Source organism: Schistocerca americana, chromosome 7 (genome assembly GCF_021461395.2).
Source record: "Schistocerca americana isolate TAMUIC-IGC-003095 chromosome 7, iqSchAmer2.1, whole genome shotgun sequence".
Taxonomy (NCBI): domain Eukaryota; kingdom Metazoa; phylum Arthropoda; class Insecta; order Orthoptera; family Acrididae; genus Schistocerca; species Schistocerca americana.
In genome coordinates this window covers 393,653,530-393,677,264 of record NC_060125.1, presented here as the reverse complement: position 1 = coordinate 393,677,264, position 23,735 = coordinate 393,653,530, and the positions used below count along the sequence as shown (strand labels likewise).

The following is a 23,735-nucleotide window of genomic DNA, read 5'->3' as shown; positions in this document are numbered from 1 at the left end:
TACATGCCCTCATGGCCTCGCATCAGCACAGATGGCAAGCACGGTGCCATGTGCAAAACAGCCTTATATAATCTGGCACGCTGGGCTCTCGGTCAGACTAATCTTTACATGATGCCATATGCTCAACTGTCAGACTCTGCATAACATATTCTATGGTTAAGTGTGATTCTACTGATTCTTACTTCGTTCACTGTGTATCCCTTAAAACTAAACTAAACTCCTCCCAAATAGGCCATGAAGGCCCAACGGTACTGACTGGCCACCATGTCATCGTCAGCCCGTAGGCGTCACTAGATGTGGATATGGTGGGGCAGGTGGTCAGCACATTGCTCTCCCAGTTGTATGTTAGTTTCTGAGACCAGAGCTGCTACTTCTTAATCAAGTAGCTCCTCAGTTTGCCTCACAAGGGCCGAGTCCACCCCGCTTGCCAACAGTGCTCGGAAGACTGGGGAACCGGTGTTACCACTGCGGCAAGGCTGTTGGCAGATTAAAAGTTGATGAGTGGGAATCTGATACTGTGTTTGTACAAAGTTACAACAGCATGCTCGAAGCACTCATCTACAGTGCCCTATCTTAGAATCCATTGGCAGAACAGTAATCTGGCATGAGGACACACACACACACACACACACACACACACACACACACAGTTCTATGGATAATCTTGATCAATCATGTTGAGTTCCACAGCTGACTGACAACAGTAATGGCCAATGAGAATCACCGCAGCTGTATTTATACACATTTCTTGTGTCACAATAAATAACATGGACAAAGCAACCGGTCACACAAAATTGACAACTGTTGAATGAATCTGCATGCATTTCTGGATGCAGTTTTCCCGAAAAAATAATTAAATGCAATGTTGGAAAGTCACTGGATTACCGCAAGTATCAGAGCATCTTCACAATGAAAAAGGGATATTTACAAAATAGCCAGAACAAGAAATGTTCAGAAATACTTTCATATTATACAAAATGGGGCGGAAAGAACTCCCTGACTTGACGGAGGAATTGTACAAAAACATTCAAAAAGTTTTTGAAAACTGTTCTCAGCATATCTTGCATTATTCCACTGGTGACATCTGTAATTGCCCTCTTAAGAGATTCCAAGGTCCTTGGTTCAGCCTTGTAAAGAACTCTGCTTTGAGGTATCCCCAAAGAACAAAACCACAGGGGTTCAAATTTGGCGAGCAAAGGGGCCATGGACCATCCCCTCGTAAGGAGATTAGGCAGCCGGGAAACTGTTCTCACAGAATTTGGCATGAACGATGTGAAATATGAGCCATGGCACCACCCTGTTGAAATTGAAAGGCTCATATTCCTCACCATACTTTTCCATTTTGGGGAGTAAAAATTTCTTCAGCATCTTACAATAGCGCACAGAGTTCACAGTAGAGGTTGCACCTAAAGATTCAAAAAAGTAAGGCCAAATAACGCATATGGAGGACACAGTGCTCCAAACTGTCACTTTGGCACATATATATGTCTGCTTGTGTCTGTATATGTGCGGCTGGATATGTGTGTGTGTGTGTGTGTGTGTGTGTGTGTGTGTGTGTGTGTGTGTGTGGGCGCGCGCGCGAGTGTATACCTGTCCCTTTTTCCCCCCAAGGTAAGTCTTTCTGCGCTCAGGATTGGAATGACTCCTTACCCTCTCCCTTAAAACCAACATCCTTTCGTCTTTCCCTCTTTCCTGATGAAGCAACTGTGGGTTGCGAAAGCTTGAAATTTGTGTGTGTGTGTGTGTTTGTGTTTGTTATTGTCTCTATCCCCCCCCCATGAACCATGGACCTTACCGTTGGTGGGGAGGCTTGCGTGCCTCAGCGATACAGATGGCCGTACCGTAGGTGCAACCACAACGGAGGGGTATCTGTTGAGAGGCCAGACAAACATGTGGTTCCTGAAGAGGGGCAGCAGCCTTTTCAGTAGTTGAAGGGGCAACAGTCTGGATGATTGACTGATCTGGCCTTGTAACATTAACCAAAACGGCCTTGCCGTGCTGGTACTGCGAACGGCTGAAAGCAAGGGGAAACTACAGCCGTAATTTTTCCCGAGGACATGCAGCTTTACTGTATGATTAAATGATGATGGCGTCCTCTTCGGTAAAATATTCCGGAGGTAAAATAGTCCCCCATTCGGATCTCCGGGCGGGGACTACTCAAGAGGACGTCGTTATCAGGAGAAAAAAAAAACTGGCGTTCTACAGATCGGAGCGTGGAATGTCAGATCCCTTAATCGGGCAGGTAGGTTAGAAAATTTAAAAAGGGAAATGGATAGGTTGAAGTTAGATATAGTGGGAATTAGTGAAGTTCGGTGGCAGGAGGAACAAGACTTCCGGTCAGGTGAATACAGGGTTATAAATACAAAATCAAATATGGGTAATGCAGGAGTAGGTTTAATAATGAATAAAAAAATAGGAGTACGGGCAAGCTACTACCAACAGCATAGTGAATGCATTATTGTGGCCAAGATAGACATAAAGACAATGCCTACTACAGTAGTACAAGTTTATATGCCAACTAGCTCTGCAGATGATGAAGAAATAGATGAAATGTATACCGAGATAAAAGAAATTATTCAGGTAGTGAAGGGAGATGAAAATTTAATAGTCATGGGTGACTGGAATTCGTCAGTAAGAAAAGGGAGAGAAGGAAACATAGTAGGTGAATATGGATTGGGGCTAAGAAATGAAAGAGGAAGCCGCCTGGTAGAATTTTGCACAGAGCATAACTTAATCATAGCTAACACGTGGTTCAAGAATCATAAAAGAAGGTTGTATACCTGGAAGAATCCTGGAGATACTAAAAGGTATCAGATAGATTATATAATGGTAAGACAGAGATTTAGGAACCAGGTTTTAAATTGTAAGACATTTCCAGGGGCAGATGTGGATTCTGACCACAATCTATTGGTTATGAACTGCAGATTGAAACTGAAGAAACTGCAAAAAGGTGGGATTCTAAGGAGATGGGACCTGGATAAACTGAAAGAACCAGAGGTTGTAGAGAGTTTCAGGGAGAGCATAAGGGAACAGTAGAAGAAGAATGGGTAGCTCTGAGAGATGAAGTAGTGAAGGCAGCAGACGATCAAGTATGTAAAAAGGCGAGGGCTAATAGAAATCCTTGGGTAACAGAAGAAATATTGAATTTAATTGATGAAAGGAGAAAATATAAAAATGCAGTAAATGAAGCAGGCAAAAAGGAATACAAACATCTCAAAAATGACATCGACGGGAAGTGCAAAATGGCTAAGCAGGGATGGCTAGAGGACAAATGTAAGGATGTAGAGGCTTGTCTCACTAGGGGTAAGATAGATACTGCCTACAGGAAAATTAAACAGACCTTTGGAGAAAAGAGAACCACTTGTATGAATATCAAGAGCTCAGATGGCAACCCAGTTCTAAGCAAAGAAGGGAAGGCATAAAGGTGGAAGGAGTATATAGAGGGTTTATACAAGGGCGATGTGCTTGAGGACAATATTATGGAAATGGAAGAGGATGTAGATGAAGACGAAATGGGAGATAAGATACCGCGTGAAGAGTTTGACAGAGCACTGAAAGACCTGAGTCGAAACAAGGCCCCGGGAGTAGACAACATTCCATTAGAACTACTGATGGCCTTGGGAGAGCTAGTCATGACAGAACTCTACCATCTGGTGAGAAAGATGTATGAGACAGGCGAAATACCCTCAGACTTCAAGAAGAATATAATAATTCCAATCCCAAAGAAAGCAGGTGTTGACAGATGTGAAAATTACCGAACTATCAGTTTAATAAGTCACAGCTGCAAAATACTAACGCGAATTCTTTACAGACGAATGGAAAAAATGGTAGAAGCGGACCTCGGGGGAGATCAGTTTGGATTCCATAGAAATGTTGGGACACGTGAGGCAATACTAACCTTACGACTTATCTTAGAAGAAAGATTAGGAAAAGGCAAACCTACGTTTCTAGCATTTGTAGACTTAGAGAAAGCTTTTGACAATGTTAACTGGAATACTCTCTTTCAAATTCTGAAGGTGGCAGGTATAAAATACAGGGAGTGAAAGGTTATTTACAATTTGTACAGAAATCAGATGGCAGTTATAAGAGTCGAGGGGCACGAAAGAGAAGCATTGGTTGGGAAAGGAGTGAGACAGGGTTGTAGCCTCTCCCCGATGTTATTCAATATGTATATTGAGCAAGCAGTAAAGGAAACAAAAGAAAAATTCGGAGTAGGTATTAAAATTCATGGAGAAGAAGTAAAAACTTTGAGGTTCGCCGATGACATTGTAATTCTGTCAGAGACAGCAAAGGACTTGGAAGAGCAGTTGAACGGAATGGACAGTGTCTTGAAAGGAGGATATAAGATGAACAACAACAAAAGCAAAACGAGGATAATGGTATGTAGTCAAATTAAATCGGGTGATGCTGAGGGAATTAGATTAGGAAATGAGACACTTAAAGCAGTAAAGGAGTTTTGTTATTTAGGGAGTAAAATAACTGATGATGGTCGAAGTAGAGAGGATATAAAATGTAGACTGGCAATGGCAAGGAAATCGTTTCTGAAGAAGAGAAATTTGTTAACATTGAGTATAGATTTAAGTGTCAGGAAGTCATTTCCGAAAGTATTTGTATGGAGTGTAGCCATGTATGGAAGTGAAACATGGACGGTAACTAGTTTGGACAAAAAGAGAATAGGAGCTTTCGAAATGTGGTGCTACAGAAGAATGCTGAAGATAAGGTGGGTAGATCACGTAACTAATGAGGAGGTATTGAATAGGATTGGGGAGAAGAGAAGTTTGTGGCACAACTTGACTAGAGGAAGGGATCGGTTGGTAGGACATGTTCTGAGGCATCAAGGGATCACCAATTTAGTATTGGAGGGCAGCGTGGAGGGTAAAAATCGTAGAGGGAGACCGAGAGATGAATACACTAAACAGATTCAGAAGGATGTAGGTTGCAGTAGGTACTGGGAGATGAAGAAGCTTGCACAGAATAGAGTAGCATGGAGAGCTGCATCAAACCAGTCTCAGGATTGAAGACCACAACAACAACAACATTGTCTCTATCAACGTAAGTTACAGAATCTTTGTTTTTAGATATATTTTTCCCACATGGAATGTTTCCCTCTAAAAAAAAAAGATTCTGTAACTTACCAAACGAAAGCGTTGGTACGTTGATAGAAACAATAACAAACACGAACACACACACAAATTTCAAGCTTTCATAACCCATGGTTGCTTCATCAGGAAAGAGGGAAGGAGAGGGAAAGACGAAAGGATGTGGGTTTTAAGGGAGAGGGTAAGGAGTCATTCCAGTCACGGGAGCGGAAAGACTTACCTTAGGGGAGAAAAGTGACAAAACCGATTGATGAAGATGAACATAAAAACGATTAATACATTAAAAATTAAATTGTTTTTGTTTTCAATTAATATATTTGTTGCTATAAATGTGTACATAAATTATTGTTAACATATGATCTGAGTTTTATATAGGTTTTCTTTTTTTTTTGAGTCAATTATATGCTTCAATACAAAAAAAACTGCGTTTTTCATTGAAAATCCAGTAATCTGATAATTTCTATAATCCAACATACCCCGGTACCATATGTGTCAGACTACAGAGACTCCACTGTACTTTCATCCACTAGCATCCCACAGGACAATATTCCAGAGAAACTCTAGAATTATATGTGGGGAGGCATCCCATTAAGCAGTTGGGAATGTTATGCACAGCCTGAACAGTACATTTATGCACTTAGGAAATTTATTACCAACTACTCATGTGCATCTGAGAGAGACACATACACTCACGAGCACAACACCAGAAGAAAAAACAATCTGCATTACCCTTTAACGAATCTAGCTTTGACATATAAAGGAGTGAATTATGCAGTTGTAAATCTCTTCCATAATCTACCCCTGGAATAAAATGTCTGACAGATAGTGAAATAGTTTAAATTTAGGAAAAGATATTTTCCCTTAACAACTCCTCCTATAATGTAGAGGAATTCTTCAATAAAAATAATTAGTCATGAACCTGGTGAAGGCATGAGATGGCACTTCTGATGGATAGCTGCAGCGGCACATGTTATGGTCCAAAGAATAGGCTCGAGGGCACTGGCGGGCAGTCTGGAGCCCAGAACTGAAGTGACCATCAAAGGGCTGAATAGTGACCTATGCACCCGTCAGCAGAGCTGTTCAGGTACCATGTCACAAGCATGCGACTGTGCAGATGCAAATAGGTGCCTGCGACTGCAGTGCAGCTTACTGTGACCCACATGCCATGTATCAACACAGCTTGCAGCCCCCAAATATACATTTTATACGCAGGGCTGGACCCCACCATATTTGACCATTACACTTACAATGTGCTTCACTGCCTAGACATGACCCCTGCAAGTTGTTTGTCAACTGAAAAGTCACTGAGCAATTTACTGCCTAACTTCCTACAGCCACAACAGCATATGGGGCTGCAAGCCACACTGATACATGCCGTTTGGGTCATAGTAAACAGCACTGCAGTCACAGGTATCTATTTACTTCCGCACCGTCAAATGTCCCTGTGACTAAGTGCCGGTACTCCTCCACTGACGGGTACTTAGATCACTGCTCAGCCTTCAATGGTCAGTTCATCTCTGGGCTCCAGACTGACTGCCAGCTGCCCTCAAGCCTAAGCTTCAAACCACAACACCCGCCTCTGCCATTATCAATCAGATGTACCTGCCTTCGCCAGGTTCACAGCCGCTGACCATATGTCAGCTGCTCTGGAAAGCCTCACTGCACTGGACCTGCAGCCTTCACCAGGATCACAGCTGCAGCCAACTGACAGCCATTCCAGAAGGCTCACTTCCTCAGCTAATCTCTACTAATAACAATTGTGGGCTTCCTCACAGTGCCCAGCGGTAAGCATCATTGTACATGGACATTCAGTTGTACTCATATGTGGACCTTTGTTCTCTAAAGCTGTAATGCGTTAATTTATGGTTAACAAAAGAAACAGTTGTTATTCCAACGTGCACATATCACCAATCGGCCAATCTGCATTCTTCTCTGCTGAGTGATTACACGTATTTTCCTGGAGGTATGTTTCATTGCAACTGCTCTAACTTTTATACATGCTGATAATCCTTCCTTTCATCTTTCTGCACTCCTATGTGCTCTATGTTTGTTCCATTGATACATAACGTTTCACAATATTTATCATGAATATGTTCAATGGAACAATAAGCAACTAAGGATTCAGACAGTTTTTAAGAGATCATTCAAGTGTAGGGGGAGAAACCATTGCCTATGGGTTTCTCTGTTTTTCTTTCTCTTTTATTCTGGTGACTTCACTCTGCAAAGCCCTCTCAATATGATGACTGGAGTACCCATTCTTATGAAACACATCACATGGATATTTTAATTCTAAGGCATGGCTCTCACTGATAAGCTATATGATCTTCTGAGCTACATCTTCAGGACAGCATTCTTTTGTGCTGAACGATTACATGCCATTTCTTACATGGAATAAAAGACTTTATTTCACTCTTTACATTTTTCACACAGCCTGAAGTTACCCATTTTGTTCTTATACCAACAAGAGCTGGGTGCAATATGTAGAGAATGGCTGACATAGGAGACAGCTGGAAATGCTACAGCGAATCAGCAGCATAGATTTAAATTGCAGAGGCAAAATAAATTAATGAGAAAAGTGCAGAGAACATCAGAGGGATGCTGATTACATCAGTGACTCAACACAAGCCAAATGGCCTCTATCTCAAGAAGTGGGTTTTGCCATAATTTTCCTCTAGTTTTGACCAGCACTATCTTCTGTAAGAATATGGGATTTCTTTAGACTCCTTATAAATATGGGGAAGGGGAGGATGTTGTTCAGAATGTATAACCTGGATGTAAAAATTATTATTAATATTACTGTTGTTAATATTATTTACTATTGCTCTACACAGAACAGAAATTTGCAGCTCTCTACTGAAAACTTGTACAAATTACAACACAAAAACCTATGCTGAAGGACATATGAATTGAACATTACAGATTCTCTCTACAATTTCAATGTGATTTAGTTCAACATTTCAAACAAACCTGTAAGCACGATAAAGCCACATATCAGATGTAGTACGATGGCTGTAGTCCTTAATTGGATATCTGGCTACACCAACACATGTCCCTTCATTTCCTTTATTTTCCTTCACTATCAGGAACTTCCACTGGTAGCAACCTGTATCGAATAAATTTTGTTATGCTGATGAAATGCTGACTGTATCACGTAAGGGATGAGCACATCTATGGGCTCCTGGAAGAAATTATTTAGTACAGCTTTCAATTTTTGTCACTCACTATGTTACTATCCAACCCACATACGTACATAGACTCCCAAATTCAAGTGTAACTAATAATAATACTTTTTTATAGAAGTACATGGTGGTCACAGTTTATTTCAGTCACCTTAATGATTAGGAATGACCTATTTTAACTTTCTCAGCATATCCTCCGGACAGTTATTCATCCTCAGTTTTCAAAAGAGATGCATGTGAGTTTGGAAGGGCAAGCACTGTCAACAGCCTTCGAAATGACTTCCAGGTCATATGAGGAGGTACAATTAAAATTTCACAAGAGAAATAATTCGAAAAAATAAAAAGATAATGAAAACAAAACAGACAATTATATTGTGTAAACATTGCAATATGTAGATCACTAAGTAACTAACAAGAGAGGTAAAAGTTGTACTAGCACTCAAGGAGTTGTTTAACCATTATCATACTTCAAGAACTGATTGGGAAACACAGATAGTTGTATAATGTTCTTGTGGGTATGCTATTGGGGCGTTGCATCTTTTTGGCACAACATTTCGACAATGTAGCTTGTTAATGTCATCAAATGTTCCTTGTATGCACAATTGAAAGGTTGAATGAGAAAAACACATAACTGTATAATGTTCACAGAGTTATGTTGCTAGTCTGGTACATTTTCTTGGCACATAAATATTTCTACAACATAGCTGATTGTCATCATCAGATGCTCCCTGACATAACGGGATGGTAGAGGGATTTCTCTTTCCTTTATACATACTAATTACCTATTCCACTCACTTTTCCACAATTCTAGCTTCAGTGCTTCAAATTCTGTCTACTCCCAAGCATTCCTCATGTAAGCAGGACATTCTGCCCATAGTCCAGTTCCACTGACAACGATGTTTGGGTGGTGAGTCAGTGGCAGATTTTCCAGTTTTTGCTTCAAATGGAACTTTCTATTGCTTTTGTATTCACGACTATGTCACAGCTTGTGAAACTATTGCTCTTTGATTGATTTTAAGGCTGGATCCCATAATTTGATCACATTATAGCCACTGTTTGTGTTGATAAGATATTCTTACAACTTAATGTCAATTATCTCCGTAATAATATTGTCCCAGAATCTTGGTATATACACTAGTATTCAGGGACAGCTGACTTGATTGGTTGTACTAGACGTGTGTAGCTTTCGTGCTTGCAGGATTGAGCCTCCCTCTTCTAGTTGTTTGGTCATTATGTGACATATCACACTGACACGGAATACTGTACATTCCGGGATTGTGGAAGCATAATTACTTTAATGATTATCAGTATACTGCTTGTCTCATTCAGTCAACATCCCACACATTTGAATATTTCTCAGATACTCAGCAGAGGGAATCATGCAGAAGGCACAATATTTTGACAAGATGACTTCTTGGCATCTTCAGGTGTTGCTGAGACTAACTGCTTTTTCCTGGGTACCATCTTTATATCCCCCCCCCCCCCCCCAAACCAACCACCTGCAACCTTTAGCCATCAGTCAAACGGCTCAGGCAATGGATTTGCTGTGGTGGTGGGATGGGGGGAGGGGGGGGGGGGAAGTGTGGTGTTGGGGCACAATCCAGGGCATCAGATGCAGGTCTCTGCTGGTGTAGTGACTATGTGTCCTTGTCTTCTTCATCTGCCTTGCTAGGAGTGGCTTTCCACCTCGATTGCTACTGGGCTTTGTCCCTTGCTCAATCCTGAGTCCCAGCCTTGCTTAATTGAAACCACCTCTATTTATAAGTTTGACATTAGCGAGATGTCTACAGCCTCTTTTAGAATATAATCCAAGAAGGAGGTGGACTTTTGCAACAACTTGGAGCCATTGTAATTCATGGTATGTCTGTGGGAGACACAGTGCTCAGCCACAGTTGACTTTGTTGACAGTTTGTTATCTGTGTGGCTCGTATATTCAGTGCCTCTCTCCTCTGTTGTCCAGATAGTCTGACCCACATATATTTTTCCGTGATGGTAAGGGGTGTGGTAGACTCTGTTTCCAGAGTCCTAGGCCATCCTGGATTGATCCTAACAAAGCTTTCGTCTTGGCTGGTGGGCAGATCATACACTTGACATTATGTTTCAGGGTATTCCTCTGACATTTGCTGATGTGTTCCTGATAGCAGACTGCAATTGGTGTTTGCTGTAACCATTTGAGTAAAGCACAGCTTTTACCTGGTGCAACTCAGCTGCTAGATTTTCAGGTCTGAGATTTTGTGTGCTCTGTGCTAGTGTGCTTAGGACTCCTTCTTGTCACATAGGGGTGCGAGGACGGGAGGTTTGCACATAGTAGGTGATGACGCCTCACAGAAAACTGTCAGTCATCAGAAATGCATCAAGATGGCAACACGTCAGCTTGCTGAAATATCGTGCCTTCTGGATGATGCTGATGCCAACCAGCTGAATTCCTGAGAAATATTCAAAAAGTTTCCTATGCTGGAAAAATCTAAAATCGCACATCAGATACCTTTACAAAGAGGAGATGACAGGAAAATGAAGAGGCTTGACAAGATTTGGAACATATTCCTTTGTCTTTCTGCTGAGATGAAAAGGAAACCAAACCATATCACCTTTTGCAGATCAGAACTCCAGCTGCCAACCATGTTATGAAAGAGACAGTCTGGCACTGGGGAGGAAGAAGATCCAATACACTCAATGCAGATTCGACAAGACCTCATGAAAACTCTTCATGCTCCACCTGTGAGTGGCATGAACACTCTCCCCTCACTAACAGGAGTCTATGATGCAGTTAGCTGGTCTCAAGCCAACAGAACATGGCAGTAGGCCCCTTGCCGACAAGCTGCTAAATATGAATTGTGGCTAAACCACCACAAGAACAACCTCAGAGAATGTTAATCAAATGTACAGAGAAAATAATTATGATGCTACCTTATCTATAATGCAAAAGGGACTAAATTCCGCACTGACAGGGATGACCCTAGCAACAGCAGAATTTATCATCATGGTGAAATAGGTTGCTCATGCACATCCACGGGATGCTGCAGAGGAAATATAATGTGAAACATGCCATACAGTTACTAGGGCCACTCCACTGAAGCCCAAAATCTCAAAGGAAGAGATAAAAGCACTTAAGCAGCTCTGAGAATATTCTATCACAGTCATCCTCTCAGCAGACAACGAAAACTGTACAGCCCTGCTAACATGTCAAGTATACAAAGAAAAACTGTTTAACTTCCTAGAGGGCAATGCCTACAGGAGAACTGAAGACAATCCTACCAATCAAGTGTAGAAGAAGACCATCAAACTTCTCCCCCACACATTCCCAGATAAGATGATGGTGAACAGACTCGATCAATGAGCAGCTGCACCACCTAAGCTTTACCGACTGCTTAAAAGTCCACGCAGAAGGAATGCCACTCTGCAATTGTTAGCAACAATGGCGCACCAACATTTGAATTAACAAAACATTGGACAGTGAAGCTCAGCTGCTTTGTGGGAAAATGCCAGCACTGTATGTGGAATTTGGTGCATTTCATCCAGCAACTCCACAGCTTCCAAATGGGCCAAGAAGACGTCACGGTGAATTTCAACAGGGTCTCTCTTTACAGGGTACCCCAAGGAGACTCCCTAAGCCTCACAGGAAAAAAGTTTGGGCCAGTGCTAATAAAATTGAATTTGTACTTATGTCAACCTACTTTCTGTTTGAAAGGAATTATTACTAACAAACAGATGGGGTAGTGGGGGGTGGGGGGGTGGGGCTGTCTGCTGTCACCAGTAGAGGCCAATATGTTTAAGGATGGACCTGAAGAAACAACCCTGGAGTCAGCAGTCTACAAGTCCTCGTGCTTCTGTGACAACTAGATGATGTGTTCGTACACTGGCTGCATGGATAACATCAGCTACAAGACTTACTCCAAAAACTGAATTCGCTGCACCAGAAAATCAAATCCATGATGAAGATAAAAGATAAGAATCAACTTCCATTTCTGGAAGTGCTCATCAGGTGAAGACCAGATGGCACACTAGGACACAGTTTCTACTGTAAACCAACACATACCTGTATAAAGTTGTACTTGTATGCCTCAGTTGTCATGTACCTTGTATGCCTCAGGTGTCATGTTTCTTCACAACATGGAGGTGTCTTAAGCACACCAGTCCACAGAATACGTAAAATCTTAGAGAATTAAAATCTAGCAGCAGAACTGCAGCACCTACAGACCGTGTTCCACACAAACTGTGATGCAACCTATAAGTAAAATGTGCCTTAAGAAGCAACCAAGACCACAGTCAACTGAGAGCGAAGAGAAACCTTTTCTGACAGCAATTATCCCATACATGAGGAACACAACAGCAAAAATCGGAAGAATACTCCAGAAACATAATGTCAAGTGTGCGGAAACACACTAGCCAAGGATGCTAGAAACCAGGAGTCTACTGCACCCCTTGTCAGTGTTGGAATATGTATGTACGCTACAACTATCCCACACCACACGAGATATGCAATGAGCATACATGCCTCACAGACAGTGAAGAGCCAACAAAATCTGCTATGACTGAGAGCTCCACCTCCCACGGACATGCCATGAATTGTGGTAGTGCCAAGATGTTGCAACAGTTCAACAACTTCTGGGATTGCATTCTTACAGAAGCAGCTGTAGAGATCAGGATACCCTGACAGACTAATACATAAAGGCAGTGGCTTTCATCCAACTAAGCAAGGCCTCTAACTCAGTCTTGAGCAAGGTCGAAGCACAGGGCAATCTACACTAACAATATGGCAATTAAATAAGCTGAAGATGCATAGTTGCCATGCCAGCAGATGGAAACCCACTTCCATCATGGCAACTGAAGAAGCCGAGGACACTAGCAGAGATCTACATCCGGTGCAACTGAAAACCCTGGAAGGAGCGTCGACATCCTGCTTCCTCCACCACCATGACCACACCTGGCTAGCGGTAGGCTGCGAACAGAGGGGATGTCTTGCCTTCCAGATGATGCCATCTGGATGAATACCCAAGAAACATTCAAAATTTTACTTCACCATGAAAACCTTAAATCACACATGCCAACCATATGATGCATTCTTTTTAAGGATACTACTGGTTTTTGAAGATACTGATTCAGCTTAACAGAGGTTTGCACCCTTTTCTTGTGGTAACTCCATGCTGCAGCACTCTCTTAATCTGAGAGTTGAGTACCAATTCTTGTGGAAAATGTCCCATAAATATTTTAATTCAAAGGCAAAGCTCCTGCCACCTGATAAGCTATGTGCTCTGTGGGCCAAAGTCCTCAGGACAGCCTCTTTCCTTGCGGAGCAATGATAGCTCTTGACCTTGAAGTACAGGTCAGTGTGTATAGGCCTCATGTGTATGTTATTGTCTAGTGAACCATCTGACCTCAGCTCCACAATGATGTCTTAAGAATAGTAGGTTCCATCTTTCAAAAATTCCATCACAAGCCACATGTTGTGGTGACGTGACTTGAGGTGTTGTAAGAAGATGTTAACCAGCTCCATATGACCCTACAACAAATATGTCATCAACAAAGACAAGAAGAAATGGCTACATTTATATGTGGATGATTTATTGGAACTGTTCCTTGCACAGGTTCACAACCATTGTGTGACACAAATGACCCATGGCTACACCCTCGGTTTGTTCACAATACTACCCGTTATAGAGGAAATATGTCAAGGTCAATATGTGCTTGAACAGGCCTATCATGGCAGAAGCACACAGAATGGATCTTCTTAATGGCATATGGTGAATAAGGATCCTATATCAAAACTGACAATGCTGTCAGCATCTGTGATCTGTCATTCCTGCATATATTTGATGAAGTATGGTGAGTTCTGTGCGTAATGACAGCTGTTTATGACAAGTGGTCTCAGCACGGTGAAAAATTTGCAAGTTGAGCACCAATGTTGTTTACTATGGGGCATAGTGGGACCCTTTCCTTATCCAATTTTTATAATCTATGGGACCATGGTGGTACCAGTACCCAAGTATGAAAGCTTTTTATCGTCTTTTTTTGGTAGGCCTGAGACTTCTTGTATGCTCTGTTGGTCAGGCCACTTTCCAGAAATTATTATGAAAGGTCATCCAATTTGAAGACCACTTCCTCATAATTTTGACACTACATGATGGCTGTGGAACTGTCTTTGTCAGGACCCATGAGCATAATGCTGCCAGTTTTCTGCAGTTTATAGAGTGCTGCCATTTCCTCTCTTGAAAGGTTGGGTTTAGGTCATTTTGCCTTGGTCAGTTTATGGAATGTCTCACAATGAACCACTTCTGCTGTACTTCTGTATGTTTCTGTCCAGTACTTTCATTGCAAAGTTAACTAATTCCCTACTTCCCAGATATAAATACTGCCAGAAAAATGCAAAACATCAAGGACTTTGTTCAGTGGCACAAGGGAATAATATATTCACACTAAGGGGTAGTAATGTGAGTAATTTATTTGTCACGGTCATCAAAAATGAGATGGCGCTCAAGAGGACTGTCTGTGCACTCTCTGTGTTGCCTCCGCAGGCAGTAATTGTGCTGAGTTTAGAGGTGAACAATGTATGGAACACTGATTTGATGGTACAACCACACACACTCACAAGTATTTACTCCTGTTGAACATCTTCAGCCATTTGAATGTGGTCATATTGTGGGTCTGCAGGAAGCTGGATGGACATATCGATGGATTGGTTTAAATGTTAGGCATAATGTGTAGGCAGTGTCTCAATGCTTTCAACAGTGGTCTGCAGACCAGATTCTGGATGTCCGTGTAGTACCAATGCATGCCGAGATCGAAAAAATGCGTGAGCAGTAGAGGCCAACTCAACATGCAATCTGGACACTTGTTGGACCTGCTGTGCCATCAGGGACTACTGGGAACCACCTGCTTGCAAGAGGACTGAGAACATGTGTAAATCTGGCCATGATACACTGATGCTAGGACACCACCAAGTGTGGCTGTGGTGGCGAACCTATTTGTGAAACATTTTGAAGAAGAAGCCCTACAGTTATTCACATATAAAACTGCCCTTTCCTCCAGAGATGTTGGTGGCAAATTTGTCATTTTCCCAAAAGATATGGAGAAACTTAATGAGTTAATGCAACACCTCAACTGACATCATGACAATATCTTGTTTATGATGGAGTTAGAGACAGATGAATAGCTACCATTCTTAGACGTCTTTGAAGCCATGGTTAGGTGCTTCACTTGGACACACGATATACTGAAAAACTACACACACTGACGGAGATTTGCACAATGTAGAGTACAATACACATAAATAATACTGAACATGATATAGATCTAGGTTTCATTTTTCATAGTTAATCTTTCAATTATTATACGCTACAGTTTAAAATTGTACCCGTGATCTAGGGGCAGAGTCTTTGATTAGTAATCAAAACATACTCAGTCCCAGGTTCGAAACCCACTGCTGCTTAAATTTTGATTAATAATAAGCATTGGCGGCCGAAGACTTACGAAATAAAAAGTCATTCTCATTCTGCCAAAAGGCATGTCAAAGAGGGCGCAAAAGTGGACAGAGGTCCAGGGCACTCCCTTGCCCTTGGTGTGGGAAACTGCCTCTAAAGGCAGAAGAATCAGCAATGATCAATGGCATGAGGATGCAGAAGGCAATGGAAACCACTGCATTAAAGACATGCAACACATATCCATATGACATGGGCCTGTAATTGATAAAGTGTCATGATGATCTCTCCATTGGCAAAAGATTCTGGAATAGTGACCCCCCCCAATCCCCCAAATTCAGATCTCAGGGAGGGGCTGCCAAGGTGGAGGTGACCATGTGAAAAAGACTAAATGAACAACAAAAGGATAACATTCTATGAATCGGGGCATGGAGTGTTAGAAGCTTGAATGTGGTAAGGGCAGCTAGAATATCTGAAAAGGGAAATGCAAGGGGCCAATCTAGATATGGTAGGGTTCAGTGAAGTGAAATAGAAAGACAACAAGGATTTCTGGCCAGATAAGTATAAGGTAATATCAACAGAAGCAGAAAATGGTATAACGGGAGAAGGATTCATTATGAACAGGAAGGTAGGGCAGAGAGTGTATTACTGTGAATAGTTCAGTGAAAGGATTGTTCTTATCAAAATTGAAACAAACAGATACCGACAACGATAGTTCAGGTATACATGCCGAAATCAAAAGCTGAAGATGAAAAGATAGAGAAGGTATATGAGGATATTGAAAAGGTAATACAGTATGTAAATGGGGATGAAAATCTAATAGCCACGGGGGACTGAAATGCAGTTGTAGGGGAAGGAATAGAACAAAAGATTACAGGAGAATACAGACTTGGGACAAGGAATGAAATAGGAGATAGACTAATTGAGTTCTGTAATATACTTCAGCTAGTAATAGCAAATATTCTATTCAAGAATCACAAGAGGAGGAGGTATACTTGGAAAAGGCTGGGTGGTACAGAAAGATTTCAGTTAGATTACATCACGGTCAGATAGAGATTTCAAAATCAGATACTGGATTGTCAGGCATACCCCCTGGAGCAGATAAAGACTCAGATCACAATATAGTAGTGATGAAAAGCAGGCTGAAGTTTAAGACATTAATCAAGAAGAATCAATATGCAAAGAAGTTGGATACAGAAGGACTGAGGGATGATAAGACACGCTTGAAGTTCTCTAAGGCTATAGATGCAGCAATAAGGAATAGCCAGTAGGCAGTACATTTATAAAAAGGGGCATCACAAAAGTTGGAAAGAAAAACATACGTACAAAGAAGGTAACTGCAAAGAAACCATGGGTAACAGAAGAAATACCTCAGCTGACCGATGAAAGGAGAAAGTACAAAAATGTTCTGGGAAACTCAGGAATACAAAAGTACAAGTCACTGAGGAATGAAATAAATAGGAAGTGCAGGAAAGCTAAGATGAAATGGCTGCAAGAAAAATGCGAAGAAATCGAAAAAGAAATGATTGTTGGATGGACAGACTCAGCATACAGAGAAGTCAAAACAATCTTCAGTGACATTAAAAGCAGGTATGGTAACAATACGAGTGCAACAGGAATTCCACTGTTAAAGGCAGAGGAGAGAGTGGATACGTGGAAAGAATACATTGAAAGCCTCTATGATGAAAAAGATTTGTCTGATGTGATAGAAGAAGAAACAGGAGTCAGTTTAGAGGAGATAGGAGATCCAGTAATAGAATCAGAATTTAAGAAAGCTTTGGAGGACTTAAGATCAAATAAGGTACAAGGGATAGATCACATTCTATCAGATTTTCTAACACCATTTGGGGAAGTGGCATCTAAATAATTATTCATGTTGGTGTGTAGAATGTATGAGTCTGGCGACATACCATCTGACTTTTGGAAAAGTATCATTCACGCAATTACGAAGACTGCAAGAGCTGACAAGTGGGAGAATTATTGCACAATCAGCTCATGCATCAAAATTGCTGACAATAATAACATACAGAAGAATGGAACAGAAAGTTGAGAGTGTGCTAGTGAGCATCAGTTTGGCTTTAGAAAAGGTAAAGGCATGAGAGAGGCAATTCTGCATTACAGTTGACAATGGAAGCAAGACTAAAGAAAAATCAAGACACATTCATAGGATTTGTCGACCTGGAAAAAGCATTCAATGATGTAAAATGGCACAAGATGTTCAAAATTCTGACAAAAATAGGGGTAATCTATAGGGAGATATGTGTAATATACAATATGTATATGCATCAAGAGGGAATAATAAGAGTGGACAACCAAGTACGAAGTGCTGGGATTAAAAAAGGTGTAAGACAAGAATGTAGTCTGTCGCCCCTACTGTTCAATCTGTACATCAAAGAAGCAATTTTGGAAATAAGAAAGGTTCAAGCGTGGAATTAAAATTCAAGGTGATACGATTCACTCATGACGTTACTGTCCTCAGTGAAAGTAAAGAAGAATTACATGATCTGCTGAATGGAATGAACAATCTAATGAGTAGAGAATATGGATTGAGAGTAAATCGAAGAAAGACAAAAGTAATGAGAAGTAGCAGAAACAAGAACAACGAGAACTTAACATCAAGATTAGTGGTTACGAAGTAGATGAAGTTAAGGAATTCTACTACCTAGGCAGCAAAATAACCAATGATGGACAGAGTAAGGAGGCCATCAAAAGCAGACTAGTACTGGCAAAAATTGCATTCCTGGCCAAGAGAAGTCTACTAGTATCAAACATAGGCCTTAATTTGAGGAAGAAATTTCTGAGAATGAATGTCTCAAGTACAGCATTATATGGTAGTGAAACATGGGCTGTGGGAAAACCAGAACAGAAGAGAATCAAAGCATTTGAAATGTGGTGCTACAGACAAATGTTGAAAATTAGGTGGATTGATAAGGTAAGGAATGAGGAAGTTCTGTGCAGAATCTGATAAGAAGAAGGGACAGGATGATAGGACATCTGTTAAAACATGAGGGAATGACTTCAATGGTCACAAGACTGATGTGTGTGTGTGTGTGTGTGTGGTGGGGGGGGGGGGGGGGGGGTGAAGAAGTGAAGAAAGCTGTGTGATACCTCTTAATATCATGTCAGCACACTTTTTTTTCCAGTCGACTACAGCAACTCAGCATGGCATGGAGTCAACAAGTTGTTAGAAGTCCCCTGCAGAAATACTGAGCCATGCTGCCTCTAATGCCATCCACAACTGCGGAAGTGTTGCCAGTGTGGGATGTTGAGCATGAACTGAGCTCTCAAATATGTCTCATAAATGTTTCACAGGATTCATGTTGGACGATCTGGGTGGCCATATCATTTGCTCAAACTGTCCAGAATGTTCTTCAAACCAATCATGAATAATTGTGGCCCGTCTACAATTCCATCGGCATTTAGGAATATGAAGTCCACAAATGGCTGCAAATGGTCTCCAAGTAGTCAAACATAACTGTTTCCAGTCAGTGATCGGTTCAGCTGGACTAGGGGACCCAGTCCATTCCACATGAACATAGCCCACACCATTATGGAGCCAGCACCATCTTGCACAGTGCCTTGTTGACAACTTGGGTCCACGGTTTTGTGGGGTCTGCGCCACACACGAGCTCTAGCATCAGTTCTTACCAACTGAAACTGGGACTCATCTGACCTGGCCACATTTTTCCAGTTGTCTATGACCTAACTGATGTCACAAGCCCAGGAGAGTCACTGCAGGTGATGTTACGCTGTTAACAAAGGCACTCGCATCAGGCTTCTGCCGCCATAGCCCATTAACTCCACATTTCACCATAAGCCTAACAGATCTGTTCATCATGTGTCCCACATGATTTCCAGAGTTATTTCACACAGAGTTGTTTTTCTGTTAGCACTGACAACTACACACAAACACTGCTGCTCTAGGTCGTTACATGAAGGCCGTTAACCAATGTGTTATCGGTGGTGAGAGGTAATGCCTGAACTGTAATATTCTCAGCACACTCTTGACACTGTGGATCTCAGAATATTGAATTCCCTAATGATTTCCAAATTTGAGTATTCCGTGCATCTAGCTCAAACTATCATTCCGTGTTCATAGTCTGTTAATTCCCGTCTTGCAGCCTTAATCACATTGAAAACCTTTTTACGTGAGTACAAATGTCAGCTATGCCAATGCAATGCCCTTTCGTACCTTGCGTATGCAGTACTACTGCCATTTGTACATGTACATATCGTTATCCCGTGAATTTTGTCCTTTTCTCTTCTCAGTGTATTGCTTCACAGCACTGCAATAGTGCTATTCAATTATATTCATTTTTCAGTATTTTTCCTTTTTATTGTACTCATCCTACAAATCAAATACTCATGTAAGTCAAATAGTAATAAGGATATGTAAAACTTTATTATTGACATCAAATAATTAACATAATTTTAGCTTGTTTGAGATAGCAACTGCTTTTTGAGTCATTATAGCCTGTGATGTTGTCTTCAGCATTGGAAGACAAAACATTGGGCAGGACCATGGTCTAATGTCCATAAAACAAAATTCGTCAAAAAGAGCTCAGCGTTACCTGATGTTATAGCAGTGTCTCCTAAACCATAACCTCTTCCACCAGGTGCATGAACTAAAGTCTGTCTGCCTTCAACAGTACAACAAAAGCATTTCTCAGGATCAAACCCAACTTCTTCAACAGGAATGTTCCCATCACTTGGATCAGCTTCTTGCCACGAATTTCCTGTAAAATACCACAAATCATACATATGATTGTTAAGTTCAAAATGTGACAAAATGGAAGCAGATAAAGATCCCACATAATTTTATTTTAAGAATTCCAGGAAGCTGTTATTATCACACAGATGTTTAAAGAAAATTACATCTAAAATATGGTAATCACTTAAATGTTTACCCTAGACAAATGTGTTTCCAAAGTTTAATTACTCTACATTAATTAGTTTTGTGGTGTTGTGATTTTCTTTTCCCATCAGCATATTTGCATACTAACCAATGCAGCACTGTCACACATGAATTTAATATTCACTCTTCAACACACACTCAACTGCTGATCTAAGAAGATACCCTTATTCTTAATAAACTTTAATTTTCATTTCTATATACTTCAAATATCTTGCACAGTACCCCATAGTATGGCCATGTAACTTTCCAAGAATATCAGAACAGTCAGTTCTTTCTTTCTGACTGAAATCATTTTATACATTCATGGTCAAACTAGGTCATTCAATTCCTCCAGTAGCTCACCAACTTTTCCAGAGAAAATTTATTTAGAATTATGCAAATATTACTGCACTTTCTTGAAGTGGAATTCTGCACTGCCAACGGTTCACTTCTACTTTCAGTCTACATTTAACCAATTAACAAGGACAAATACTCATCAGCTCTCTCTTTTGCAAAAAATTTTATTCCCGAAATCCTTAAATTTCTCTGCAGAGAAATTTGTCATAACATGTTAATTATCACATCAAACTGTTAGCACCTACATAATTTTCAAAGACCTTCAGATCAACTTGTGTCACTGTATCTACATCTCACTTTTGCTATTCACATAACATATCAAGAAATTATTTACTTCAATTATAAAGCAAGGCAAATTGCAAAACTTATCTTTAATTTTTGAATATGTAAAGCTTAAGTACAAAACACACATGCATTCTATCTTGTACACTGATGTTCCTTTGAAAGGTTACTAAGGTTTTTCTATTGCTACTGCCCTACATAGTCTGTCAGTTTTCTTCATTCTATTCAAACAAAATCAAAATTTTAAACTTAATCAGTTAAGAATGCCCTTAATAGTTTCTTAACACTTTAAATGTACTCCATTAACAGTTACACGTCTTGAGTGTCACTATGTCAAAATTATGCAACTTAACATTTAATTAAATTTAAAAAATCAATGCATTTAATTTTATCATTTTTAGTCATTAATACTGTTATTGACATAGTCTCCCTGGGACTAACATTAATATATTCATGATGATGATGATGATGATGATGATGATGATGTGATGATGATGATGATGCTGATGATTAAACTCTAAGGATGTGGACTAAATTAGTTACAGAAATACCACAACATACTACTTTTTATGTAATTTATGCTAACCTTGAGTTTTTAGTTGAAACAATTTCTTTTGAAGTTGCCTCTGTTTTTCTAAGGCCTGCCGCTCTGCTACAGTCTGTGGGTAGCTCCACATGTTTGATGATAACTGACTGAACAGTTCACGTACCACCTGACACACAAGCAAAAGCAACGAGGCATAGAGATTAACACTTCATAATTTTCTTTATTCGTGCGAATAAACATACAAAACAATAGGCACAATTGAATCGAATTTTTGTTGTTAACTGTAGCAACTATTAACACTGTTACTTCAAATTTACATTGACAATAAGAGGATACAACCTTGTGCATTCTGTCAAATAACATACAAGATAAGGTGATACCAGACTTTTGTGATACTTTGTTGAAAAGAAGTCTCTGTGCAAAACCTGCCTAAGAGATTAAGATTTTGGTGAGATGATGTACAAATAGATCCCACTATGCCCATTGTGTCACTGGACAGGCTTATGCTGTACCAAACTTAGACCATGCAGAGGCATCATGTGGAAACATGGAAATAAATGTTAGTATATCTCATAAACATGGCAGGGCATAATACTAACCAGTGAGATAACTAATAAAAATCATGCTGCAACATTCACAGAACTGTAGGCTGATATTTTAACTGAAACAACTATCTTCAGACTTCAGCATATACAACAAAAATATATATAATTAATGAAAAGTTCTATAAATTCACAAAAGAATATCAGTCATCATACAAACAATAGTTGTACAAAGTTGATGTACTAACAGTAACACACTTTGCTGAAAGTTTAATTAGTAGGACAACAACCAAAATGACAAAAATAGGTGTCATATTATACTTGTATCAGTTACAGATGTCTCTTGCAAACCTGTTGCTGGACAAATTCTGCAGGGCTTCTCATATTATAAGTTCTAATGTAAGTAAAAGTATTAAATACTAGAATCACCATTGCAGACAATTCATCAACTCATTGGGAAAATATGGAATTAAGTGAAAATTTGTTCATATAGATGAATTTTTACATCAAAGATATCTGGCCTCCAAAAAGAAAAAAATTCCACAATGATCAGTTGTTCAGCATGAAACATCAATTGCAAAGGCATTGTGGGAGAAATGGAATTAAGTAATGTAGTCAAGACAAACAAAATGGACGGAAAGGAAACACAATATATATCAACAAAATGGAGCAACAACCACTGTTTATTACGTATTTAAACTTAGAACATAAGTGAGTAAAAGGTACATGACTAACAAAACCCAATTAATAGCAACATAACACTCAACCATACATCTGTTGTGAGCAATGTGAACAGTAATTGCTGCATCAGTTTTAGATCCTGAGCAGCTGCCCCTCTTTCACACATCTTTCCATGCCATAATCCTACAAGACAATGTCCAACAAAATGTTGTTTGAGATGTGTGATAAAAAACACTTTGCTTTTTAGACCTGCTCATTCATCTGAAATATAGTCCATCAAACATATCTGGAAGATGACTGGTCGGCTAATGGTTCATCCTGATAGCTCAGCTTTGTAGACCCAGACATCACACCAATTCTGATTTCCTGCCTCAATTGTACAAGACTGTGACTGCATCATCTGGGGTTTTTGCTTCCTATGGAATATTCAAAGTCAGATAGCATGTTATGCTGTTTAATTTTTACAATTTGTGCCTTCTAATGTACCATAAGCATGACATAAACCTCATTTCAGTTACATGGAATCTCACTGGTGTTGCAGCTTTAACCAACATTATAGAGTACATACACACTGATGAGCAACTTAATAAGACATGAACCTTTCACAGTGTGAAGTATCCCTTTTCAACCTGAAGGTGGTTCTAACTCATTGTTGCATTCAATCCACAAAATAATGGAAGCGTTTGGAAGCCATACTAGTCAATGATAACACATATTAGTACACAATAAGATTAAGGCT

At 40.2% G+C, this 23,735-nt stretch overlaps 1 protein-coding gene across 1 annotated transcript in view; it reads right to left on the bottom strand.

Annotated features, from left to right (window-relative positions):
• Positions 1–23,735, bottom strand: part of LOC124621816 (probable E3 ubiquitin-protein ligase HERC1) — a 766,600-nt gene that overhangs the window by 430,575 nt on the left and 312,290 nt on the right. The window contains exons 26-28 of the mRNA XM_047147255.1: positions 21,813–21,939; positions 20,265–20,429; positions 8,067–8,202 (exon numbers count right to left, since the gene is read on the bottom strand). Of these exons, the coding sequence (XP_047003211.1) occupies positions 8,067–8,202; positions 20,265–20,429; positions 21,813–21,939 (428 nt within the window). The remainder of the gene's footprint in view (positions 1–8,066; positions 8,203–20,264; positions 20,430–21,812; positions 21,940–23,735) is intronic.